Genomic DNA, 26,269 nt, shown 5'->3' on the forward strand with positions numbered 1-26,269 from the left:
ATTGGTTTACAATTAGGTTCCAATTCACAAATGAATCATACTTCACCAATTACTGATTTCAAAGGGATGTTATACAAGGACCTTACCACTGGGTCATATGGATGGTAGATATTGTAGAGGCGTTTACAAGCTGAACTGGGCAGTATATGGTCCAGGGTGCCCTTTCCTTTGGGGCGAACACCTCTGAGAGCCAGGAACACGGCTAGTGGTGACCCCAGGCAGAACAGATTCTCCAACTTAACAAAAAAATACATGGATACATTAAGGAATCAAGTTTTATTGGATTAAGTATAAGATATGGTTACTGTCCTATTACCATTATAAGACATGGCAAGTTTAGCCACAGCCACAATCACAGCCACAGAACCTAGAGAGATGACAGTCAGTACCTGGCAACTGCTCAACTTGAAACCCAGAGATGGGGATTAGTGGTGATATGATGGAACACCTTAACCACTTTTCAAAAGAAAAAGGACAAGTTGTGTCATAACATTTTGTAGCATAAGTTCTGAACTAGAATTAGATATTAAAAATCTTTCATATTTTCTATTTGTAATTATATAACCTAGGAGACATTTTGTATATGATGTTTATCAATATCTAGCTTGATGTTTTAGGATATCATCATCATTAAATAAAAATAGCAATTGAGATTATTTATGTATATATATATATTGATTTGTATGCACTGTTAATATGTAAGGAGAGGGCGTGTATAGGCATGTTGCCTGTTGCCCAATTCCGATTGTCTGTAACATCTGACAATAAAATATTCTGAAATGAAATTAAAAATCTTTCATATGGATAGCAGAATCCAATTAAGAAACTAGTGAAAAAGTTGTAGATTGATACCTGGAAGTTGAGTGTTGTCTCTGTTTTCTGTTTCTCATGGACCGTCATCAGCAGTGATTCAAGTTCATTAACTCTGTAAAATATTAGGTATTCAATTTCAAAAATAATTAAAACCAGTTTTGTTTTGATGAATTTGGAATACATCTGCAGTAAGTGGAGTATTGAAATGAAAACAAACATAATCTATTGAAACTTATTTTCGAACTAATAAAACAAACAGAATATTTATTCAAAACAGTAAAACAATGGATAACAATACCGGAACCAACCACAGCAATTAGACATTCCGTAATAGGCCCCTCCCCTTAAAATCTCAACATTACAGTAGATTTGTATCAATGCAGTGTTCATAGATAATTTTTTCCTTTAGTATGAGTTATGAGAGAGCTTTGAATACCGACAAATAAATCAGTTACCTCCTCTTGGCTTCTTTGAGTTCATCCCGTATCTCAGAGGACGTACTGGCAGTCTGTTCTTCAGTATTCTGTGATAAAAGCAACAGAAATATTTCTAATACTTGTTTTCATCTTTATGACTTAACATGAATTTATCAGATGAATCAATGTTATTTCTTCATTTAAGTCACTACCAAAGTATCAGGTACTTTTGACAAGATAATTTATTCTAACAATGTGATTATTTATAGATTTGGGTAGCTAAATTGATTTTGTAAATTTTGTAGCATATGCTACAATGATCTTTTATAATTTTTTTTTTTCCTCAAAAATTCCATTGTAAGTTATACCAAGGCAACCACCTATACGTGACCTGAAATGAGCCTGAATGACAAAGCTGTACTTACTATGACAGATGTAACAAACTGGTCATACATCTGTATGGGATTCCAGCCGGTAATGATGTCATAAGTTATTACAGAACCTACAAAATACAATTACACTTTTATCATAATTTTGCTAAAACATAAAATAGTATAATTGTATAATACACCAACCTATTAAGGAACTATTGGTGTCTGCTTCTGTGATCAGGATAAAGTCCTATAGCTGAAAAGCTATATGTTTATCTGAACATGCAGTGTTGTCAAGATATCAACAGCTTAGAGACAAAAACAAGAGACTGAATGGTATACAATAGCCTAAAGTAATGTCACTGAGACTAAATTGGTATAACAAGGAACAGAGATTTATACAGCTAACTTACCTAAGGAATGAGCTATGATTGACACTTTTCCACCATTGGCCAGGAAGTAGGGGTTCCTCTTACAAAACATCTCATGGAGTCTATTAAGTTCACTCTGTAAACTGTGTGTTATCTGTTGATAGAAGTGAACAAATAATCAACTCAGATCATTAATAAATGTATCCATGGCTTTATGTACATCTTTTTATCCCTATCCTCTGTCTATCTATCCATCTTCCCCTCCACTGTCTGCCTCATTCTCTCCATTTCATCCTTCCCTTCCAATGATTACTTTACCACCCACCTCTTACTCCTCTAATCCTTCATTCCTTCTTGTCTGTGCCCTAGTTGGTACATTATGTCTATTTTGTATAAATCTTTTAACATTCCTCAATGACAGAGTCTGATCAACACTGTACATTACAGATGTTGTAAATTTACACACATAAATCAGAGGAACAACACATATGCCTGTCCCATTGTCTATATATCCACTACACTTGTTTGTCTCATATCAAAAACATAGTTTCAACACTGCAAACTGAACGTTTATCACTTTGACCTTACCTTTAATATGTAGAGAGGGCTGGTGTAATATAGAATGTCCTTTGAACTTTTACCTTACCTCTGACCTGTACAGAGGACTGGTGTAGTATAAAATTATATAATGACCTTTTCCCTTACCTCTGATCTGTAGAGAGGACTGGTGTAATATGAAATGTCCTTTGACTTTTTCCCTTACCTCTGACCTGTAGAGAGGACTGGTGTAATATGAAATGTCCTTTGACCTTTGATCTTACCTCTGGCCTGTAGAGACTGGTGTAGTAAGGAATGTCCTTTAACCTTTTCCCTTACCTCTGACCTGTAGAGAGGACTGGTGTAATATGAAATGTCCTTTGACCTTTGATCTTACCTCTGACCTGTAGAGACTGGTGTAGTAAGGAATGTCCTTTGACCTTTCACCTTACATCTGACTTGTAGAGAGGACTGGTGTAATATGAAATGTCCTTTAACCTTTTACCTTACCTCTGACTTGTAGAAAGGACTGGTGTAATATGAAATGTCCTTTAACCTCTTACCTTACCTCTGACCTGAAGAGAGGACTGGTCTAATATGAAATGTCCTTTGACCTTTGATCTTACCTCTGACTTGTAGAGAGGACTGCTGTAGTATAGAATGTCCTTTGACCTTAAATCTGACCTGTAGAGAGGACTGCTGTAGTATAGAATGTCATTTGACCTTTGGCCTTACCTCTGACCTGCAGAGAGGACTGCTGTAGTATAGAATGTCCTTTGACCTTTGATCTTACCTCTGACCTGTGGAGAGGACTGCTGTAGTATAGAATGTCCTTTGACCTTTGACCTTAAATCTGACCTGTAGAGAGGACTGCTGTAGTATAGAATGTCCTTTGACCTTTTGGCCTTACCTCTGACCTGTAGAGAGGACTGCTGTAGTATAGAATGCCCTTTGACCTTTGATCTTACCTCTGATCTGTAGAGAGGACTGGTGTAGTATAGAATGTCCATGGCACTACTGTTTAATACTGTCCTGATGCCTCGTAGCTTGTGTGGGGTGATGGAGTCTACCGTGTCTGTAACACAAAGTACCAACTTATAATCTCAAACAGAAATATTTTTCCTTTTAAAGAAAAGATGACAAAATGGATATTTCATTGTTTTTGTAAAGATATGGAATCATCATTTGTTACCTCCATCAAGCTTTAACCTTGTCCGCCATTCCACAGGTAAAAATTCAGCTCGCTGATTTAACTCATCGAAATTTGGAAAGAGTTTCTGCTTCAATATCTTCACTTGATTTCTGAGACTAGAAAATAGTACAAAATGATAAAAAAATGTAATGCAATGATATTCATTATTCATTTGATTTTAAGATAAAGTATATTATTATAACAGATACCAGACAATATTTCTATAGCATTAATATAATACAATGCTTATAAATATAATATTATAAATATTAAAAGTAACACATACAATCTGATCAACCTTATTTGGAAGGGATGAATTAAAAAAGTCATTTTTATTATCTCAAATGCTCAGGAATTCTAAAAGACTTTATATGAGCCTGATGTGTTTTTAAGTTAATGAAGTACATTTGTACATGTATGACTGTACTGTATGTTTATTGCTGAACAAACATGGAGCCTGCATATAAAATTTCAGAGAGTTCCTTTCATTCTTTTTGAGATATAGTGATAACAATCTTCAATTGTTAAAAACCAAGAAGGCTGCCTGTAGGCTATCTTGTTGTTTGATTGGTCCAAACATTCAAAATGCGTAACTAGGGCCCAAGGAAAACCTATACATGAAACTTGTGAAAGATCCCTGCAGTACTTTCTGAGAAATAGGGGTAACAAAAATTGTTAACCGACGGAAAGATGGAGAGAATGACTGACAATGGACCACAGATGAAATCAGATTTGAACTGCACAACATAAAATGATGGTGGGCTAAAAAAAAAACATACAGATGTCTCTTGTTTTATCCAAAATATCTTGAATTTAATACATCTATGTGTAAATTAATTGTCAAAGTTTTGTATCTAAAATTTGAATTTTAAGAAATTTTGTCTTTTATCTATGTGGGTTGAATTAACATTGAATTGAAAATTTTGCAGAATTATCATATTTCATAAATTATTTTACTCAAGACAATACCAAAACAAGGACATAGTCATTCAGATCCCCCGCCAATGGAGATATCAAAGCTGAAGTAAGTTTGATTGTGGAGACTTATGTGTATGAAAAAAACCAGGAAAAGGGAAGTTGAGCTAAAGAAAGATGGTGTATAATTCAAGTAGAGCCGGGCTGCAATTGTTGAATCAGGTATACAGCCTTGACATTTATATTAGACTATATACACAAAGATGGGTGGAGTTTTGCAAAGTAACATTTACCATTTACCATGATATTTTCAGCAATGTTTCCATGGTAATGGAAAAAGTGCAAAAAATGAAAACCTAAAAATAGCAAAAGGTACAACTAGACCATAAAAAGAATGTGTCTATGAAGTTTCGTGGAAATATCTCTGCTGGTTTTAGAGTTATGCTCCGGAAATGAACCTGCTACAAAAATATGATATTTTCAGCAATGTTTCTATGGTTACAGAAAAAAGCACGAAAAGTGAAAACCTAAAAATAGCAAAAGGCACTACTAGACCATAAGAACAATGTATCTATGAAGTTTCATGGAAATATCTCTGCTAGTTTTAGAGTTGTGCTCCGGAAACGATTCTTACCCAAAAATCTGCCATTTTCAGCAATGTTTCCATGATTACAGAAAAAAGTACAAAAAGTGAAAACCTTAAAATAGCAAAAGGCACTACTAGACCATAAAAAGAATGTGCCTATGGAGTTCCGTGCATATATCTCAACCGGTTTTCCAGTTATGCTGGGGAAACGAACCTGGTACAAAAATATGATATTTTCAGCAATGTTTCCATGGTTACGGAAAAAGTGCAAAAAATGAAAACCTAAAAATAGCAAAAGGCACTACTAGACCATAAGAACAATGTGTCTATGAAGTTTCATGGAAATATCTCTGCTGGTTTTAGAGTTGTGCTCCGGAAACGATTCTTGCACAAAAATCTGCCATTTTCAGCAATGTTTCCATGGTTACAGAAAAAAGTACAAAAAGTGAAAACCTTAAAATAGCAAAAGGCACTACTAGACCATAAGACCAATGTGTCTATGAAGTTTCGTGGAAATATCTCTTCTGGTTTTAGAGTTATGCTCCGGAAACGAACCTGGTACAAAATATGATATTTTCAGCAATGTTTCCATGGTTACGGAAAAAATGCAGACAATGAAAACCTAAAAATAGCAAAAGGCACTACTAGACCATAAGACCAATGTGTGTATGAAGTTTCGTGGAAATATTTCTACTGGTTTTAGAGTTATGCTCCGGAAACCATTCGTACGGACGGACGGACAGACGGACGGACGGACGGACGGACGGACGGACGGACGGACGGACGGACGGACGGACGGACGGACGGACGGAACCCATTTGTATATCCCCCGCCAACTTCGTTGGGCGGGGGATAATAACTTCAAATTAACAGAATGTACAGAAATAGCAGTACATGTACAATGTAGGTTACACATTACATACATTATGTATTAACTATTCCATACAAGCATAAACTACCAATAAGTGAAAGTGGAGACTGTAGTAAATATGGAGAGCAACCCTGACGCTACACACTTCCACACATTAGATTACCCTGGAGGATCTATAACCTATATCTCATCCATCCTTCTCCACACCAAATAATAACTCGCTAGCATATGGTCTTTTATGGATCTGCTGAATAGGACCAAGAAATGTCAATAAACATTTTGTGACTGGAATGTAAATGTTGCCACTTACTCACGACAGCGACTGATTATATTGCCTGTTTCCATTTTCTGTCCAATACCATGGATAACGAACAGTAAATGCGAGATATCTGGCGGTTTATCGTCCATCACTGCCTCGTAACGGTAACCACGACGCAGACGTTTCCCACCTAGAAACATATTATATGACTTATAGTTATCAAATTTAGAACTGATACGTCCATTACATAAGAGATAATCTCTCGGCACAGTCATTACATGAACACCCAAAAACTTTTATAAATCAATAAAGTGAAATTATATAACAAGTGCTGCATGTTCAATCAATATAGTGGAGAGACTGGCCCAGTTCTAATGATGATTACAAAATCTTGTTTTCCAAAAGTGCATCCTATGATTATCAAGGTAAAACATTCCAAATCACGATGATTTTACCACCATATATCTAGTAAGTTATAATCCCTTACCCTCTGAGTCACCATGTTACATTTAATATTAAAGCCTGCATAGAAGAGAGAAAATCTCATTTGTAATGTATTCATAACAAGTTTTTACCTGCAATTACGTAATACAGTAGGGTAAATATGCTCACCTTTTGGAATTCCAATCTTGTTACTAACAGATCTAAAGATTTTAGATGAAGCAGATTCACTAAAAATATAAATCTCATCCACTGCGTTCCAATCTACATAGAATTCAGGAAAGTTTTTCCGTTGAATGACTGGAAAAAGATAAAATCCTTAATTATTCATATTGCTTTTAATGTTTTTATCACTAAAACAGGTCTGAAAATAAAATATTATCAGAAGAAAGCAGTGTAAAAATTAATGCAAATAACCTGCTATAAAACATTCATCAAAAGAATTTATAGAACACATTAAAAAAATCATATCTTTTGCATAAATTATATCATTTGCTCCAGCATAGCCCTTTTTCCATCTTTGCATATCATAGAGTGAGCTCCCTTGCGGTAAGGTATCGATTGTAACATCATCACTGCATTTTGTGAGCGCAATTTACATTGTTTTCTCCAAAAGGTATGACATTAAATTCGCAAACACATGACGTCACAATCAATACCTACCCGCAATGGCAGATTACTCTATAATATAGAATACAAATACAGAATAGATATTTTGGCATATGATGGATGTTTAATTTGCTATCAAGGTTGCCTTAATTTGTATTGTTGCTGGTCTCAATTATGCCCAATATATTAGAGACATGAAGAATCCTACCTTATTTATTGCATTTAGAGAGTTTATAATCCATACATTAAAAGATAAGATCAAAAGGCTTCCTTATTTTGTAGGTAGTTGCTAGTCAACCTTATGCCACATATCATTTATGTACAATATGTTTAGGGATAAGACCATCCAGAGCCTACCTTGTTTCTTGCCCATAGTTGGTGGTGACTGATCAAGTTAATGCCCTCTAATATCTAGAGATATGACCAGACCCTACCTTGTTTCTTGCCCATAGTTGGTGGTGACTGATCAAGTTTATGCCCTCTAATATTTAGAGATATGACCAGAGCCTACCTTGTTTCTTGCCTTTAGTTGGTGGCGGTTGGTCCAGTTTATGCTCCATATAGTTAGAGATATGACCAGAGCCTACCTTGTTTCTTGCCCATAGTTGGTGGTGACTGATCAAGTTTATGCCCTCTAATATTTAGAGATATGACCAGAGCCTACCTTGTTTCTTGCCTTTAGTTGGTGGCGGTTGGTCCAGTTTATGCTCCATATAGTTAGAGATATGACCAGAGCCTACATTGTTTCTTGCCTTTAGTTGGTGGCGGTTGGTCCAGTTTATGCTCCATATAGTTAGAAATATGACCAGAGCCTACCTTGTTTCTTGCCTATAGTTGGTGGTGGCTGATCCAGTTTATGCTCCATATATTTAGAAATATGACCAGAGCCTACCTTGTTTCTTGCCTATAGTTGGTGGTGGCTGATCCAGTTTATGCTCCATATATTTAGAAATATGACCAGAGCCTACCTTGTTTCTTGCCTTTAGTTGGTGGTGGCTGATCCAGTTTATGCTCCATATAGTTGTAGATATGACCAGAGCCTACCTTGTTTCTTGCCTTTAGTTGGTGGCGGTTGGGCCAGTTTATGCTCCATATAGTTAGAGATATGACCAGAGCCTACCTTGTTTCATTGGTGGTGGCTAGTCAAATTTATGTCACATATCAATGTATTTAGAGATATGACCAGAGCCTACCTTGTTTTTTCCCTTTAGTTGTTGGTGGCTGGTCCAGTTTGTGCCCCATATATTTAGAGATGTGAATAGATTCTATCTCCTGAGCATACTCATCCTCCAGCGGCTGCCAGTAATCATCGTAGAACCAAGTCCCTCTCCTCATATCGGCCACATCCTCTGGAAACACAACACACAATATGTATCATAACTTTTGTTCATGAACAAATTGTATTACATTTCACAAATTGTTTATATTAATCCCTTTCATAACGACTATAAATATTTGATTAAATCATGAACATAATAATCCTTCATATCAAGGATATTTTTAAGCATTGTATAATATCGAAGGAAATAAAAATAATGTGGAAAAAGTAGTGAAGAATAAGAGGACAGATATAAATAATTCAGCCGGCCCCTACTTTTATTACGATATGGGGACTAATAACATGACAGACAGTAACACAAGTGTTTATTGATGTAGGAAGTGATATATCCAGTATTGATAAATGGACGACAACGGACAATAACCTTTTATCATTAATGATAAATGGTTATTTAGATAATAGACTAAAACTTAAAAAAAAAAATTTTTTGTGTATGTCTATATGTATACATATGCAATATGCACAGCAACTTTCTAGTAAACAATGTAAGCACTTTGCATGTATAGAAATGTATGCCCTATGCCCTGTAATTAATGAAATTGAAAAGATATGCATTTGATTCAATTCTGTTTAATTGATTTTCGTAGATACAAGGTTAAAGCTGGTACAACACAGCTACAGACTTTGTCACAAACAGAAAGCAACAGTCCCTGTAATCTTACAGTAATAGCCTTTCCTGTAACACAGTCTGATAGAAATGGTGACAGTCCCTATAACCTTACAGTAATAACCTTTCCTGTAACACAGTCTGATAGACATGGTGACAGTCCCTATAACCTTACAGTAATAACCTTTCCTGTAACACAGTCTGATAGACATGGTGACAGTCCCTATAACCTTACAGTAATAACCTTTCCTGTAACACAGTCTGATAGACATGGTGACAGTCCCTATAACCTTACAGTAATAACCTTTCCTGTAACACAGTCTGATAGACATGGTGACAGTAACCTTACAGTAATAACCTTACAGTTGAAGACATAACCTTACCTTACAGTAACACAGTCTGATAGACATGGTGACAGTCCCTATAACCTTACAGTAATAACCTTTCCTGTAACACAGTCTGATAGACATGGTGACAGTCCTATAACCTTACAGTAATAACCTTCCTGTAACACAGTCTGATAGACATGGTGACAGTCCCTATAACCTTACAGTAATAACCTTTCTGTAACAGTCTGATAGACATGGTGACAGTCCCTATAACCTTACAGTAATAACCTTTCCTGTAACACAGTCTGATAGACATGGTGACAGTCCCTATAACCTTACAGTAATAACCTTTCCTGTAACACAGTCTGATAGACATGGTGACAGTCCCTATAACCTTACAGTAATAACCTTTCCTGTAACACAGTCTGATAGACATGGTGACAGTCCCTATAACCTTACAGTAATAACCTTTCCTGTAACACAGTCTGATAGACATGGTGACAGTCCCTATAACCTTACAGTAATAACCTTTCCTGTAACACAGTCTGATAGACATGGTGACAGTCCCTATAACCTTACAGTAATAACCTTTCCTGTAACACAGTCTGATAGACATGGTGACAGTCCCTATAACCTTACAGTAATAACCTTTCCTGTAACACAGTCTGATAGACATGGTGACAGTCCCTATAACCTTACAGTAATAACCTTTCCTGTAACACAGTCTGATAGACATGGTGACAGTCCCTATAACCTTACAGTAATAACCTTTCTTGTAACACAGTCTGATAGACATGGTGACAGTCCCTATAACCTTACAGTAATAACCTTTCCTGTAACACAGTCTGATAGACATGGTGACAGTCCCTATAACCTTACAGTAATAACCTTTCCTGTAACACAGTCTGATAGACATGGTGACAGTCCCTATAACCTTACAGTAATAACCTTTCCTGTAACACAGTCTGATAGACATGGTGACAGTCCCTATAACCTTACAGTAATAACCTTTCCTGTAACACAGTCTGATAGACATGGTGACAGTCCCTATAACCTTACAGTAATAACCTTTCCTGTAACACAGTCTGATAGACATGGTGACAGTCCCTATAACCTTACAGTAATAACCTTTCCTGTAACACAGTCTGATAGACATGGTGACAGTCCCTATAACCTTACAGTAATAACCTTTCCTGTAACACAGTCTGATAGACATGGTGACAGTCCCTATAACCTTACAGTAATAACCTTTCCTGTAACACAGTCTGATAGACATGGTGACAGTCCCTATAACCTTACAGTAATAACCTTTCCTGTAACACAGTCTGATAGACATGGTGACAGTCCCTATAACCTTACAGTAATAACCTTTCCTGTAACACAGTCTGATAGACATGGTGACAGTCCCTATAACCTTACAGTAATAACCTTTCCTGTAACACAGTCTGATAGACATGGTGACAGTCCCTATAACCTTACAGTAATAACCTTTCCTGTAACACAGTCTGATAGACATGGTGACAGTCCCTATAACCTTACAGTAATAACCTTTCCTGTAACACAGTCTGATAGACATGGTGACAGTCCCTATAACCTTACAGTAATAACCTTTCCTGTAACACAGTCTGATAGACATGGTGACAGTCCCTATAACCTTACAGTAATAACCTTTCCTGTAACACAGTCTGATAGACATGGTGACAGTCCCTATAACCTTACAGTAATAACCTTTCCTGTAACACAGTCTGATAGACATGGTGACAGTCCCTATAACCTTACAGTAATAACCTTTCTTGTAACACAGTCTGATAGACATGGTGACAGTCCCTATAACCTTACAGTAATAACCTTTCTTGTAACACAGTCTGATAGACATGGTGACAGTCCCTATAACCTTACAGTAATAACCTTTCCTGTAACACAGTCTGATAGACATGGTGACAGTCCCTATAACCTTACAGTAATAACCTTTCCTGTAACACAGTCTGATAGACATGGTGACAGTCCCTATAACCTTACAGTAATAACCTTTCCTGTAACACAGTCTGATAGACATGGTGACAGTCCCTATAACCTTACAGTAATAACCTTTCCTGTAACACAGTCTGATAGACATGGTGACAGTCCCTGTAACCTTACAGTAATAACCTTTCTTGTAACACAGTCTGATAGACATGGTGACAGTCCCTATAACCTTACAGTAATAACCTTTCCTGTAACACAGTCTGATAGACATGGTGACAGTCCCTATAACCTTACAGTAATAACCTTTCCTGTAACACAGTCTGATAGACATGGTGACAGTCCCTATAACCTTACAGTAATAACCTTTCCTGTAACACAGTCTGATAGACATGGTGACAGTCCCTATAACCTTACAGTAATAACCTTTCCTGTAACACAGTCTGATAGACATGGTGACAGTCCCTATAACCTTACAGTAATAACCTTTCCTGTAACACAGTCTGATAGACATGGTGACAGTCCCTATAACCTTACAGTAATAACCTTTACATGGTAATCCACAGTAATAACCTTTCTGTAACATCTGATAGACATGGTGACAGTCCCTATAACCTTACAGTAATAACCTTTCCTGTAACACAGTCTGATAGACATGGTGACAGTCCCTATAACCTTACAGTAATAACCTTTCCTGTAACACAGTCTGATAGACATGGTGACAGTCCCTATAACCTTACAGTAATAACCTTTCCTGTAACACAGTCTGATAGACATGGTGACAGTCCCTATAACCTTACAGTAATAACCTTTCCTGTAACACAGTCTGATAGACATGGTGACAGTCCCTATAACCTTACAGTAATAACCTTTCCTGTAACACAGTCTGATAGACATGGTGACAGTCCCTATAACCTTACAGTAATAACCTTTCCTGTAACACAGTCTGATAGACATGGTGACAGTCCCTATAACCTTACAGTAATAACCTTTCCTGTAACACAGTCTGATAGACATGGTGACAGTCCCTACGTAACCTTACAGTAATAACCTTTCCTGTAACACAGTCTGATAGACATGGTGACAGTCCCTATAACCTTACAGTAATAACCTTTCCTGTAACACAGTCTGATAGACATGGTGACAGTCCCTATAACCTTACAGTAATAACCTTTCCTGTAACACAGTCTGATAGACATGGTGACAGTCCCTATAACCTTACAGTAATAACCTTTCCTGTAACACAGTCTGATAGACATGGTGACAGTCCCTATAACCTTACAGTAATAACCTTTCCTGTAACACAGTCTGATAGACATGGTGACAGTCCCTATAACCTTACAGTAATAACCTTTCCTGTAACACAGTCTGATAGACATGGTGACAGTCCCTATAACCTTACAGTAATAACCTTTCCTGTAACACAGTCTGATAGACATGGTGACAGTCCCTATAACCTTACAGTAATAACCTTTCCTGTAACACAGTCTGATAGACATGGTGACAGTCCCTATAACCTTACAGTAATAACCTTTCCTGTAACACAGTCTGATAGACATGGTGACAGTCCCTATAACCTTACAGTAATAACCTTTCCTGTAACACAGTCTGATAGACATGGTGACAGTCCCTATAACCTTACAGTAATAACCTTTCCTGTAACACAGTCTGATAGACATGGTGACAGTCCCTATAACCTTACAGTAATAACCTTTCCTGTAACACAGTCTGATAGACATGGTGACAGTCCCTATAACCTTACAGTAATAACCTTTCCTGTAACACAGTCTGATAGACATGGTGACAGTCCCTATAACCTTACAGTAATAACCTTTCCTGTAACACAGTCTGATAGACATGGTGACAGTCCCTATAACCTTACAGTAATAACCTTTCCTGTAACACAGTCTGATAGACATGGTGACAGTCCCTATAACCTTACAGTAATAACCTTTCCTGTAACACAGTCTGATAGACATGGTGACAGTCCCTATAACCTTACAGTAATAACCTTTCCTGTAACACAGTCTGATAGACATGGTGACAGTCCCTATAACCTTACAGTAATAACCTTTCCTGTAACACAGTCTGATAGACATGGTGACAGTCCCTATAACCTTACAGTAATAACCTTTCCTGTAACACAGTCTGATAGACATGGTGACAGTCCCTATAACCTTACAGTAATAACCTTTCCTGTAACACAGTCTGATAGACATGGTGACAGTCCCTATAACCTTACAGTAATAACCTTTCCTGTAACACAGTCTGATAGACATGGTGACAGTCCCTATAACCTTACAGTAATAACCTTTCCTGTAACACAGTCTGATAGACATGGTGACAGTCCCTATAACCTTACAGTAATAACCTTTCCTGTAACACAGTCTGATAGACATGGTGACAGTCCCTATAACCTTACAGTAATAACCTTTCCTGTAACACAGTCTGATAGACATGGTGACAGTCCCTATAACCTTACAGTAATAACCTTTCCTGTAACACAGTCTGATAGACATGGTGACAGTCCCTATAACCTTACAGTAATAACCTTTCCTGTAACACAGTCTGATAGACATGGTGACAGTCCCTATAACCTTACAGTAATAACCTTTCCTGTAACACAGTCTGATAGACATGGTGACAGTCCCTATAACCTTACAGTAATAACCTTTCCTGTAACACAGTCTGATAGACATGGTGACAGTCCCTATAACCTTACAGTAATAACCTTTCCTGTAACACAGTCTGATAGACATGGTGACAGTCCCTATAACCTTACAGTAATAACCTTTCCTGTAACACAGTCTGATAGACATGGTGACAGTCCCTATAACCTTACAGTAATAACCTTTCTTGTAACACAGTCTGATAGACATGGTGACAGTCCCTATAACCTTACAGTAATAACCTTTCCTGTAACACAGTCTGATAGACATGGTGACAGTCCCTATAACCTTACAGTAATAACCTTTCCTGTAACACAGTCTGATAGACATGGTGACAGTCCCTATAACCTTACAGTAATAACCTTTCCTGTAACACAGTCTGATAGACATGGTGACAGTCCCTATAACCTTACAGTAATAACCTTTCCTGTAACACAGTCTGATAGACATGGTGACAGTCCCTATAACCTTACAGTAATAACCTTTCCTGTAACACAGTCTGATAGACATGGTGACAGTCCCTATAACCTTACAGTAATAACCTTTCCTGTAACACAGTCTGATAGACATGGTGACAGTCCCTATAACCTTACAGTAATAACCTTTCCTGTAACACAGTCTGATAGACATGGTGACAGTCCCTATAACCTTACAGTAATAACCTTTCCTGTAACACAGTCTGATAGACATGGTGACAGTCCCTATAACCTTACAGTAATAACCTTTCTTGTAACAGTCTGATAGACATGGTGACAGTCCCTATAACCTTACAGTAATAACCTTTCCTGTAACACAGTCTGATAGACATGGTGACAGTCCCTATAACCTTACAGTAATAACCTTTCCTGTAACACAGTCTGATAGACATGGTGACAGTCCCTATAACCTTACAGTAATAACCTTTCCTGTAACACAGTCTGATAGACATGGTGACAGTCCCTGTAACCTTACAGTAATAACCTTTCCTGTAACACAGTCTGATAGACATGGTGACAGTCCCTATAACCTTACAGTAATAACCTTTCTTGTAACAGTCTGATAGACATGGTGACAGTCCCTATAACCTTACAGTAATAACCTTTCCTGTAACACAGTCTGATAGACATGGTGACAGTCCCTATAACCTTACAGTAATAACCTTTCCTGTAACACAGTCTGATAGACATGGTGACAGTCCCTATAACCTTACAGTAATAACCTTTCCTGTAACACAGTCTGATAGACATGGTGACAGTCCCTATAACCTTACAGTAATAACCTTTCCTGTAACACAGTCTGATAGACATGGTGACAGTCCCTATAACCTTACAGTAATAACCTTTCCTGTAACACAGTCTGATAGACATGGTGACAGTCCCTATAACCTTACAGTAATAACCTTTCCTGTAACACAGTCTGATAGACATGGTGACAGTCCCTATAACCTTACAGTAATAACCTTTCCTGTAACACAGTCTGATAGACATGGTGACAGTCCCTATAACCTTACAGTAATAACCTTTCCTGTAACACAGTCTGATAGACATGGTGACAGTCCCTATAACCTTACAGTAATAACCTTTCCTGTAACACAGTCTGATAGACATGGTGACAGTCCCTATAACCTTACAGTAATAACCTTTCCTGTAACACAGTCTGATAGACATGGTGACAGTCCCTATAACCTTACAGTAATAACCTTTCCTGTAACACAGTCTGATAGACATGGTGACAGTCCCTATAACCTTACAGTAATAACCTTTCCTGTAACACAGTCTGATAGACATGGTGACAGTCCCTATAACCTTACAGTAATAACCTTTCTTGTAACACAGTCTGATAGACATGGTGACAGTCCCTATAACCTTACAGTAATAACCTTTCTTGTAACAGTCTGATAGACATGGTGACAGTCCCTATAACCTTACAGTAATAACCTTTCCTGTAACACAGTCTGATAGACATGGTGACAGTCCCTATAACCTTACAGTAATAACCTTTCCTGTAACACAGTCTGATAGACATGGTGACAGTCCCTATAACCTTACAGTAATAACCTTTCCTGTAACACAGTCTGATAGACATGGTGACAGTCCCTATAACCTTACAGTAATAACCTTTCCTGTAACACAGTCTGATAGACATGGTGACAGTCCCTATAACCTTACAGTAATAACCTTTCCTGTAACACAGTCTGATAGACATGGTGACAGTCCCTATAACCTTACAGTAATAACCTTTCCTGTAACACAGTCTGATAGACATGGTGACAGTCCCTATAACCTTACAGTAATAACCTTTCTTGTAACACAGTCTGATAGACATGGTGACAGTCCCTATAACCTTACAGTAATAACCTTCGTAACAGTCTGATAGACATGGTGACAGTCCCTACCTACAGTAATAACCTTTCTGTAACACAGTCTGATAGACATGGTGACAGTCCCTATAACCTTACAGTAATAACCTTTCCTGTAACACAGTCTGATAGACATGGTGACAGTCCCTATAACCTTACAGTAATAACCTTTCCTGTAACACAGTCTGATAGACATGGTGACAGTCCCTATAACCTTACAGTAATAACCTTTCCTGTAACACAGTCTGATAGACATGGTGACAGTCCCTATAACCTTACAGTAATAACCTTTCCTGTAACACAGTCTGATAGACATGGTGACAGTCCCTATAACCTTACAGTAATAACCTTTCATGTAACACAGTCTGATAGACATGGTGACAGTCCCTATAACCTTACAGTAATAACCTTTCCTGTAACACAGTCTGATAGACATGGTGACAGTCCCTATAACCTTACAGTAATAACCTTTCTTGTAACAGTCTGATAGACATGGTGACAGGCCCCTATAACCTTACAGTAATAACCTTTCTTGTAACAGTCTGATAGACATGGTGACAGTCCCTATAACCTTACAGTAATAACCTTTCCTGTAACACAGTCTGATAGACATGGTGACAGTCCCTATAACCTTACAGTAATAACCTTTCCTGTAACACAGTCTGATAGACATGGTGACAGTCCCTATAACCTTACAGTAATAACCTTTCCTGTAACACAGTCTGATAGACATGGTGACAGTCCCTATAACCTTACAGTAATAACCTTTCCTGTAACACAGTCTGATAGACATGGTGACAGTCCCTATAACCTTACAGTAATAACCTTTCCTGTAACACAGTCTGATAGACATGGTGACAGTCCCTATAACCTTACAGTAATAACCTTTCCTGTAACACAGTCTGATAGACATGGTGACAGTCCCTATAACCTTACAGTAATAACCTTTCCTGTAACACAGTCTGATAGACATGGTGACAGTCCCTATAACCTTACAGTAATAACCTTTCCTGTAACACAGTCTGATAGACATGGTGACAGTCCCTATAACCTTACAGTAATAACCTTTCCTGTAACACAGTCTGATAGACATGGTGACAGTCCCTGTAACCTTACAGTAATAACCTTTCCTGTAACACAGTCTGATAGACATGGTGACAGTCCCTATAACCTTACAGTAATAACCTTTCCTGTAACACAGTCTGATAGACATGGTGACAGTCCCTATAACCTTACAGTAATAACCTTTCCTGTAACACAGTCTGATAGACATGGTGACAGTCCCTATAACCTTACAGTAATAACCTTTCCTGTAACACAGTCTGATAGACATGGTGACAGTCCCTATAACCTTACAGTAATAACCTTTCCTGTAACACAGTCTGATAGACATGGTGACAGTCCCTATAACCTTACAGTAATAACCTTTCCTGTAACACAGTCTGATAGACATGGTGACAGTCCCTATAACCTTACAGTAATAACCTTTCCTGTAACACAGTCTGATAGACATGGTGACAGTCCCTATAACCTTACAGTAATAACCTTTCCTGTAACACAGTCTGATAGACATGGTGACAGTCCCTATAACCTTACAGTAATAACCTTTCCTGTAACACAGTCTGATAGACATGGTGACAGTCCCTATAACCTTACAGTAATAACCTTTCCTGTAACACAGTCTGATAGACATGGTGACAGTCCCTATAACCTTACAGTAATAACCTTTCCTGTAACACAGTCTGATAGACATGGTGACAGTCCCTATAACCTTACAGTAATAACCTTTCCTGTAACACAGTCTGATAGACATGGTGACAGTCCCTATAACCTTACAGTAATAACCTTTCCTGTAACACAGTCTGATAGACATGGTGACAGTCCCTATAACCTTACAGTAATAACCTTTCTTGTAACACAGTCTGATAGACATGGTGACAGTCCCTATAACTTACAGTAATAACCTTTCCTGTAACACAGTCTGATAGACATGGTGACAGTCCCTATAACCTTACAGTAATAACCTTTCCTGTAACACAGTCTGGTAGACATGGTGACAGTCCCTGTAACCTTACAGTAATAACCTTTCTTGTAACACAGTCTGATAGACATGGTGACAGTCCCTATAACCTTACAGTAATAACCTTTCCTGTAACACAGTCTGATAGACATGGTGACAGTCCCTATAACCTTACAGTAATAACCTTTCTTGTAACACAGTCTGATAGACATGGTGACAGTCCCTATAACCTTACAGTAATAACCTTTCCTGTAACACAGTCTGATAGACATGGTGACAGTCCCTATAACCTTACAGTAATAACCTTTCCTGTAACACAGTCTGATAGACATGGTGACAGTCCCTATAACCTTACAGTAATAACCTTTCCTGTAACACAGTCTGATAGACATGGTGACAGTCCCTATAACCTTACAGTAATAACCTTTCCTGTAACACAGTCTGATAGACATGGTGACAGTCCCTATAACCTTACAGTAATAACCTTTCCTGTAACACAGTCTGATAGACATGGTGACAGTCCCTATAACCTTACAGTAATAACCTTTCCTGTAACACAGTCTGATAGACATGGTGACAGTCCCTATAACCTTACAGTAATAACCTTTCCTGTAACACAGTCTGATAGACATGGTGACAGTCCCTATAACCTTACAGTAATAACCTTTCCTGTAACACAGTCTGATAGACATGGTGACAGTCCCTATAACCTTACAGTAATAACCTTTCCTGTAACACAGTCTGATAGACATGGTGACAGTCCCTATAACCTTACAGTAATAACCTTTCTTGTAACACAGTCTGATAGACATGGTGACAGTCCCTATAACCTTACAGTAATAACCTTTCTTGTAACACAGTCTGATAGACATGGTGACAGTCCCTATAACCTTACAGTAATAACCTTTCTTGTAACACAGTCTGATAGACATGGTGACAGTCCCTATAACCTTACAGTAATAACCCTTTCTTGTAACACAGTCTGATAGACATGGTGACAGTCCCTATAACCTTACAGTAATAACCTTTCCTGTAACACAGTCTGATAGACATGGTGACAGTCCCTATAACCTTACAGTAATAACCTTTCCTGTAACACAGTCTGATAGACATGGTGACAGTCCCTATAACCTTACAGTAATAACCTTTCCTGTAACACAGTCTGATAGACATGGTGACAGTCCCTATAACCTTACAGTAATAACCTTTCCTGTAACACAGTCTGATAGACATGGTGACAGTCCCTATAACCTTACAGTAATAACCTTTCTTGTAACACAGTCTGATAGACATGGTGACAGTCCCTATAACCTTACAGTAATAACCTTTCCTGTAACACAGTCTGATAGACATGGTGACAGTCCCTATAACCTTACAGTAATAACCTTTCCTTAACACAGTCTGATAGACATGGTGACAGTCCCTATAACCTTACAGTAATAACCTTTCCTGTAACAGTCTGATAGACATGGTGACAGTCCCTATAACCTTACAGTAATAACCTTTCCTGTAACACAGTCTGATAGACATGGTGACAGTCCCTATAACCTTACAGTAATAACCTTTCCTGTAACACAGTCTGATAGACATGGTGACAGTCCCTATAACCTTACAGTAATAACCTTTCTTGTAACACAGTCTGATAGACATGGTGACAGTCCCTATAACCTTACAGTAATAACCTTTCCTGTAACACAGTCTGATAGACATGGTGACAGTCCCTATAACCTTACAGTAATAACCTTTCCTGTAACACAGTCTGATAGACATGGTGACAGTCCCATAACTTACAGTAATAACCTTCTGTAAACAGTCTGATAGACGTCCTTCCAGTAATACCTTCTGTAACACAGTCTGATACAGACATGGTGACAGTCCCTAGTAACCTTACTAGTAATAACCTTTCCTGTTACACAGTCAATATCAACCTAGAGCTTCCATCAGTCTTAATCTGTATTTATAAATTAAACTGAAGAGGGGCTTTATTTCAGCACTGCTACGACCCATTAAAACCAGGAAATAGTGAGTAAGTAAGAACCAATTAACAGATAATTGGGATCGATTGGCCTGCAGCTTTGTCTCCAGCTCATCCAAGGAAACTGATCGTGTTTATGATGAGGCAGTCTCGTGTCCATCAGCCATTATACAAATTGTATTTTAAACTGTTGATGTTCATCCACTAATTACATGCATGAGACATTAATTGAGAATCGTAACCGGTGTCTCCCAGCCCCTGGTTAAATGTACGAGACATTAATTGAGAATCGTAACTGGTTTCTCCCAGCCCCTGGTTAAATGTACGAGACATTAATTGAGAATCGTAACTGGTTTCTCCCAGCCCCTGGTTAAATGTACGAGACATTAATTTAGGATCGTTACTGGTGTATCTCAAAGGACTAGCTAATGGAGAGTATCATATCTCTAATAGAATTGTATACTCAAGTGTATCAAATTGATCTTATACTGAATACCAGATTGACCTGCTTTACCAAATGGAAGCTTTAAGTAAAATTAATAGATCTAATCCATCATTTTTGCTGATTAGTCAACACAAGCTAAAGAGATGTGTAGAGAATCGATATACTACAGGACTCTAGATCTGTACAGTGCATGGTGACAGTGGTGAAAAATCTACTTTCCATTATGCTAATATCCAAGAACTATAATTGCTTTCAATAATATCCATATCGTCCCTATAGGAGATTTCAGAAAAGATGGCGATGACGTCACACAAAGGTACATCCGGGCGCTCAAAGGTACAACTCTGTATATCTACACATAAAAATTGAGGGAACACAGCTGCTTGCGATGTTTGTTTACATTTTATTGTAATAAATAGTACGGCAAACTGAGAACTATTGCATTATTTTAATTTCAAAACGTGTAAATAAAAATATTTCACAATAATATACTAATTTAAACATATGGTATTCATATATTTTACTCTGTTTATACTCCATTTTCGACCGCTACGAGAAAACATGGTGGCCATTACGTATAAACATTGACAGATATATTGCAAATATCAACTTGAAATTACAAATTAAATTCAAAGTCCCCCAAAATATAATTATATGCAATTACTGTTTTCAAAGTGTTACTTGATAAAACGCCTTACGATGTATGATTAGTGCAAAATTAAACATTTGCTTTCGTAGATTACCCCAAGCCCACGGCAGCCATTGCAGTACAGCCGAGAACCCGAATTTCGTCCATTTTCAGTGTCATAAAATTACGTATTCTGGTTGATTTTTTTGGTCATCAATTTTGGGATTTAGTTTATAACATACAAATGAGTCAGTTTGTAGATTCATTTTATCATATTTTTAAACAAAACTTGAGTATTTAGGATTCTCGAAGCCGTGCGCAATGTACATGTATCCTGGTCGGCATATACAGTACTACGATCTGTAATTTATATCAACTTAAATGAAGTCTACCTAATATGTATTCAAATTATCTAAAAGTAATATCACTTCAATTTGAGACTTAACATAGCAGTGTATGGGATAAAACGGCTGAAATGAAATATTAAAAATGAAATCTGCGCATTAAAACTGAACGATTTCACCATTTTATTTTTCGATATCGGCAGCCATACGTGTACGTGTAACACAGTAGTTTAATTACTATTCATCATTTTGTTACGATACAAGAGCATTCCATTAAAACAACATGTACATATTAAATAACAAAATATATATCTTAAACAAGTCCTTATTGAGATAAAAGTGTTGGTAATTATTAATATGATTTATTTCCAAACAAGAGGCCCATGGGCCTTAACGGTCATCTGAGTACCTTGGCAATAATCATATAGGAAATTAATTAGATATAGTGTCATGGTTGCCATCTTCGATTGGGGATCAAACAGAGATGTAACAACACTTTGTTGGGACCATGTCAGAGCCTTTCATGCAAGTTTCAGCCAAATTGAACCGGTAGAACTTGAGAAGAAGTTCAAAATGTGTTTTCAAGATGGCAGCTGTGGCGGCCATCATGGATTTCGGATCAACCCGAAAAATAAGAACACTTTGTCGGGACCATGTCAGGATCATTTCATGCAAGTTTCAGCCAAATCGCACTGGTAGCACTTGAGAAGTTCAAAATGTGTTTTCAAGATGGCAGCTGTGGCAGCCATCTTGGATTTTGGATCGACCGGAAAAATAAGAACACTTTGTCAGGACCATGTCAGGATCATTTCATGCAAGTTTCAGCCAAATCGCACTGGTAGAACTTGAGAAGAAGTTCAAAATGTGTTTTCAAGATGGTGGCTGTGGCAGCCATCTTGGATTTCAAATCGACCCGAAAAATAAGAACACTTTGTCGGGACCATGTCAGGATCATTTCATGCAAGTTTCAGCCAAATCGCACCGGTAGAACTTGAGAAGAAGTTCAAAATGTGTTTTCAAGATGGCAGCTGTGGCGGCCATCTTGGATTTCAGATCAACCTGCAAAATAAGAACACTTTGTAGGGACCATGTCAGGATCATTTCACGCAAGTTTCAGCCAAATTGCACCGGTAGAACTTGAGAAGAAATTCAAAATGTGTTTTCAAGATGGCGGCTGTGGCGGCCAACTTGGATTTCGGATTGACCCGAAAAATAACAACACTTTGTCGGGACCATGTCAGGATCATTTCATGCAAGTTTCAGCTAAATCGCACCGGTAGAACTTGAGAAGAAGTTCAAAATGTGTTTTCAAGATGGCAGCTGTGGCGGCCATCTTGGATTTCGGATTGACCCGAAAAATAACAACACTTTGTCAGGACCATGTCAGGATCATTTCATGCAAGTTTCAGCCAAATCGCACCAGTAGAACTTGAGAAGAAGTTCAAAATGTGTTTTCAAGATGGCGACTGTGGCGGCCATCTTGGATTTCGGATTGACCTAAAAAATAACAACACTTTGTTGGGACCATGTCAGGCTCCTTTCATGCAAGTTTCAGCCAAATCGCACTGGTAGAACTTGAGAAGAAGTTCAAAATGTGTTTTCAAGATGGTGGCTGTGGCGGCCATCATGGATTTCGGATCAATCCGAAAAATAAGAACACTTTGTCGGGACCATGTCAGGATCATTTCATGCAAGTTTCAGCCAAATCGCACTGGTAGAACTTGAGAAGTTCAAAATGTGTTTTCAAGATGGCAGCTGTGGCAGCCATCTTGGATTTTGGATCGACCGGAAAAATAAGAACACTTTGTCAGGACCATGTCAGGATCATTTCATGCAAGTTTCAGCCAAATCGCACCAGTAGAACTTGAGAAGAAGTTCAAAATGTGTTTTCAAGATGGCGACTGTGGCGGCCATCTTGGATTTCGGATTGACCCAAAAAATAACAACACTTTGTCGGGACCATGTCAGGATCATTTCATGCAAGTTTCAGCCAAATCGCACTGGTAGAACTTGAGAAGAAGTTCAAAATGTGTTTTCAAGATGGCAGCTGTGGCGGCCATCTTGGATTTCGGATCAACCTGCAAAATAAGAACACTTTGTAGGGACCATGTCAGGATCATTTCATGCAAGTTTCAGCCAAATCGCACTGGTAGAACTTGAGAAGAAGTTCAAAATGTGTTTTCAAGATGGCGGCTGTGGCGGCCATCTTGGATTTTGATAGACCCGAAAAATAAGAATACTTTGTCGGGACCATGTCAGGATCATTTCATGCAAGTTTCAGCCAAATCGCACCGGTTGAACTTGAGAAGTAGTTCAAAATGTGTTTTCAAGATGGCGGCTGTGGCGGCCATCTTGGATTTCAGATCGACCCGAAAAATAACAACACTTTGTCGGGACCATGTAAGGATCATTTCATGCAAGTTTCAGCCCAATCGCACCAGTAGAACCTGAGAAGAAGTTCAAAATGTGTTTTCAAGATGGCGGCTGTGGCGGCCATCTTGGATTTTAGATCGACCCGAAAAATAACAACACTTTGTCGGGACCATGTCAGGATCATTTCATGCAAGTTTCAGCCAAATCGCACCGGTAGAACTTGAGAAGAAGTTCAAAATGTGTTTTCAAGATGGTGGCTGTGGCAGCCATCTTGGATTTCAAATCGACCCGAAAAATAAGAACACTTTGTCGGGACCATGTCAGGATCATTTCATGCAAATTTCAGCCAAATCGCACCAGTAGAACCTGAGAAGAAGTTCAAAATGTGTTTTCAAGATGGCGGCTGTGGCAGCCATCTTGGATTTCAGATCGACCCGAAAAATAACAACACTTTGTCGGGACCATGTCAGGATCATTTCATGCAAGTTTCAGCCAAATCGCACCGGTAGAACTTGAGAAGAAGTTCAAAATGTGTTTTCAAGATGGCGGCTGTGGCGGCCATCTTGGATTTCAGATCGACCCGAAAAATAACAACACTTTGTCGGGACCATGTCAGGATCATTTCATGCAAGTTTCAGCCCAATCGCACCGGTAGAACTTGAGAAGAAGTTCAAAATGTGTTTTCAAGATGGCGGCTGTGGCAGCCATCTTGGATTTCAGATCGACCCGAAAAATAACAACACTTTGTCGGGACCATGTCAGGATCATTTCATGCAAGTTTCAGCCAAATCGCACTGGTAGAACTTGAGAAGAAGTTCAAAATGTGAAAAGTTAACGCACGGCGCACGGCGCATGGCGACGGACGAAACATGACGACTATAGGTCATCCTGACCCTTCGGGTCAGATGACCTAAAAATATAAATGTCTGTAACCTCTTAAACAATAAGAAACCATTTTAAAATCAGAATTTGCAAGTATGAAAGTTGGGTAGCAGGGCTGTACGTTATCTGTTATTGTTTTTATTAGTCGTCATATTGTGTTTGTACCTTTGAGGACCCGGATGTATACTTTCTGTGACGTCACGCCATCTTTTCTGAAATCTCCTTTAAGACCTCTTCCCCTTTTGGAGCCCACAATTTCACTCGCCTCAACTCAAATGCAGACTGAATCTATGAAACCTTTCTCGAAATCTTCTCAATCAAAGACATATTTTTTACAAGACCATTACATCACCACCATGGGTCATTAAGTTGAGCGCCAATTCTGTAACAGGAGAGGAGAAATTGTAGCGGACAGACCGGAATTCCAACCCGGGACCCTCCGAACTAGCCGAGGGCTCTACCGACTGAGCTGCCTGTTCACCGATGATTGACCCAGTCCAATCCCGCTACATGCCTCTGTCTCTATAAGAGCCTCTTCCTCTTTTTGAGCCCACAATTTCACTCGCCTCAATTCAAATACAGACTGAATCTATGAAATCTCTGTAGATTTCTCTATTTGATTTCTTTTACAGATTAATGGCTTACTTTGGGCAATAATTGTGAAAGGTTTAGTCCAAATTTGGTCCTATTAAGCTCCCTAGGTGCTTTTTGGATCAAATACGGTACCCTAATATAGCTACTTTGAAAATAAGTAGGAGCGTAACTTATTACAAATAGATTGTTTGGTCACAAAAAATAACTCAAGGCTTTAATTTTTACAGTGTAGTGCAAACATGTATACAGTAATCAAAGGCCAAATCGTGATGGTATAAATGTGTACATTAGAAAGAAAAAGAATATTTTAAAAGAAAAGGTAAAACACGATATTAATTTATTAAATTTATACATTTTACACAATCAGGGTGGCTACAGTATTA

The 26,269-nt window shown here is 38.2% G+C and overlaps 1 protein-coding gene across 2 annotated transcripts in view; it reads right to left on the bottom strand.

Moving 5' to 3' along the window:
• Positions 1-26,269, bottom strand: part of LOC138318062 (phospholipase DDHD1-like) — a 41,345-nt gene that overhangs the window by 8,786 nt on the left and 6,290 nt on the right. For both annotated transcript variants that reach the window (XM_069260124.1, XM_069260123.1), the window contains exons 2-11: positions 8,575-8,730; positions 6,944-7,072; positions 6,383-6,521; positions 3,701-3,816; positions 3,477-3,583; positions 2,014-2,125; positions 1,655-1,731; positions 1,269-1,336; positions 853-925; positions 87-236 (exon numbers count right to left, since the gene is read on the bottom strand). In XM_069260124.1, coding sequence (XP_069116225.1) covers positions 87-236; positions 853-925; positions 1,269-1,336; positions 1,655-1,731; positions 2,014-2,125; positions 3,477-3,583; positions 3,701-3,816; positions 6,383-6,521; positions 6,944-7,072; positions 8,575-8,730 — 1,127 coding nt within the window. The remainder of the gene's footprint in view (positions 1-86; positions 237-852; positions 926-1,268; positions 1,337-1,654; positions 1,732-2,013; positions 2,126-3,476; positions 3,584-3,700; positions 3,817-6,382; positions 6,522-6,943; positions 7,073-8,574; positions 8,731-26,269) is intronic.

The sequence above is a fragment of the Argopecten irradians genome, chromosome 3, assembly GCF_041381155.1.
Source record: "Argopecten irradians isolate NY chromosome 3, Ai_NY, whole genome shotgun sequence".
NCBI classification, from domain to species: Eukaryota; Metazoa; Mollusca; class Bivalvia; order Pectinida; family Pectinidae; genus Argopecten; species Argopecten irradians.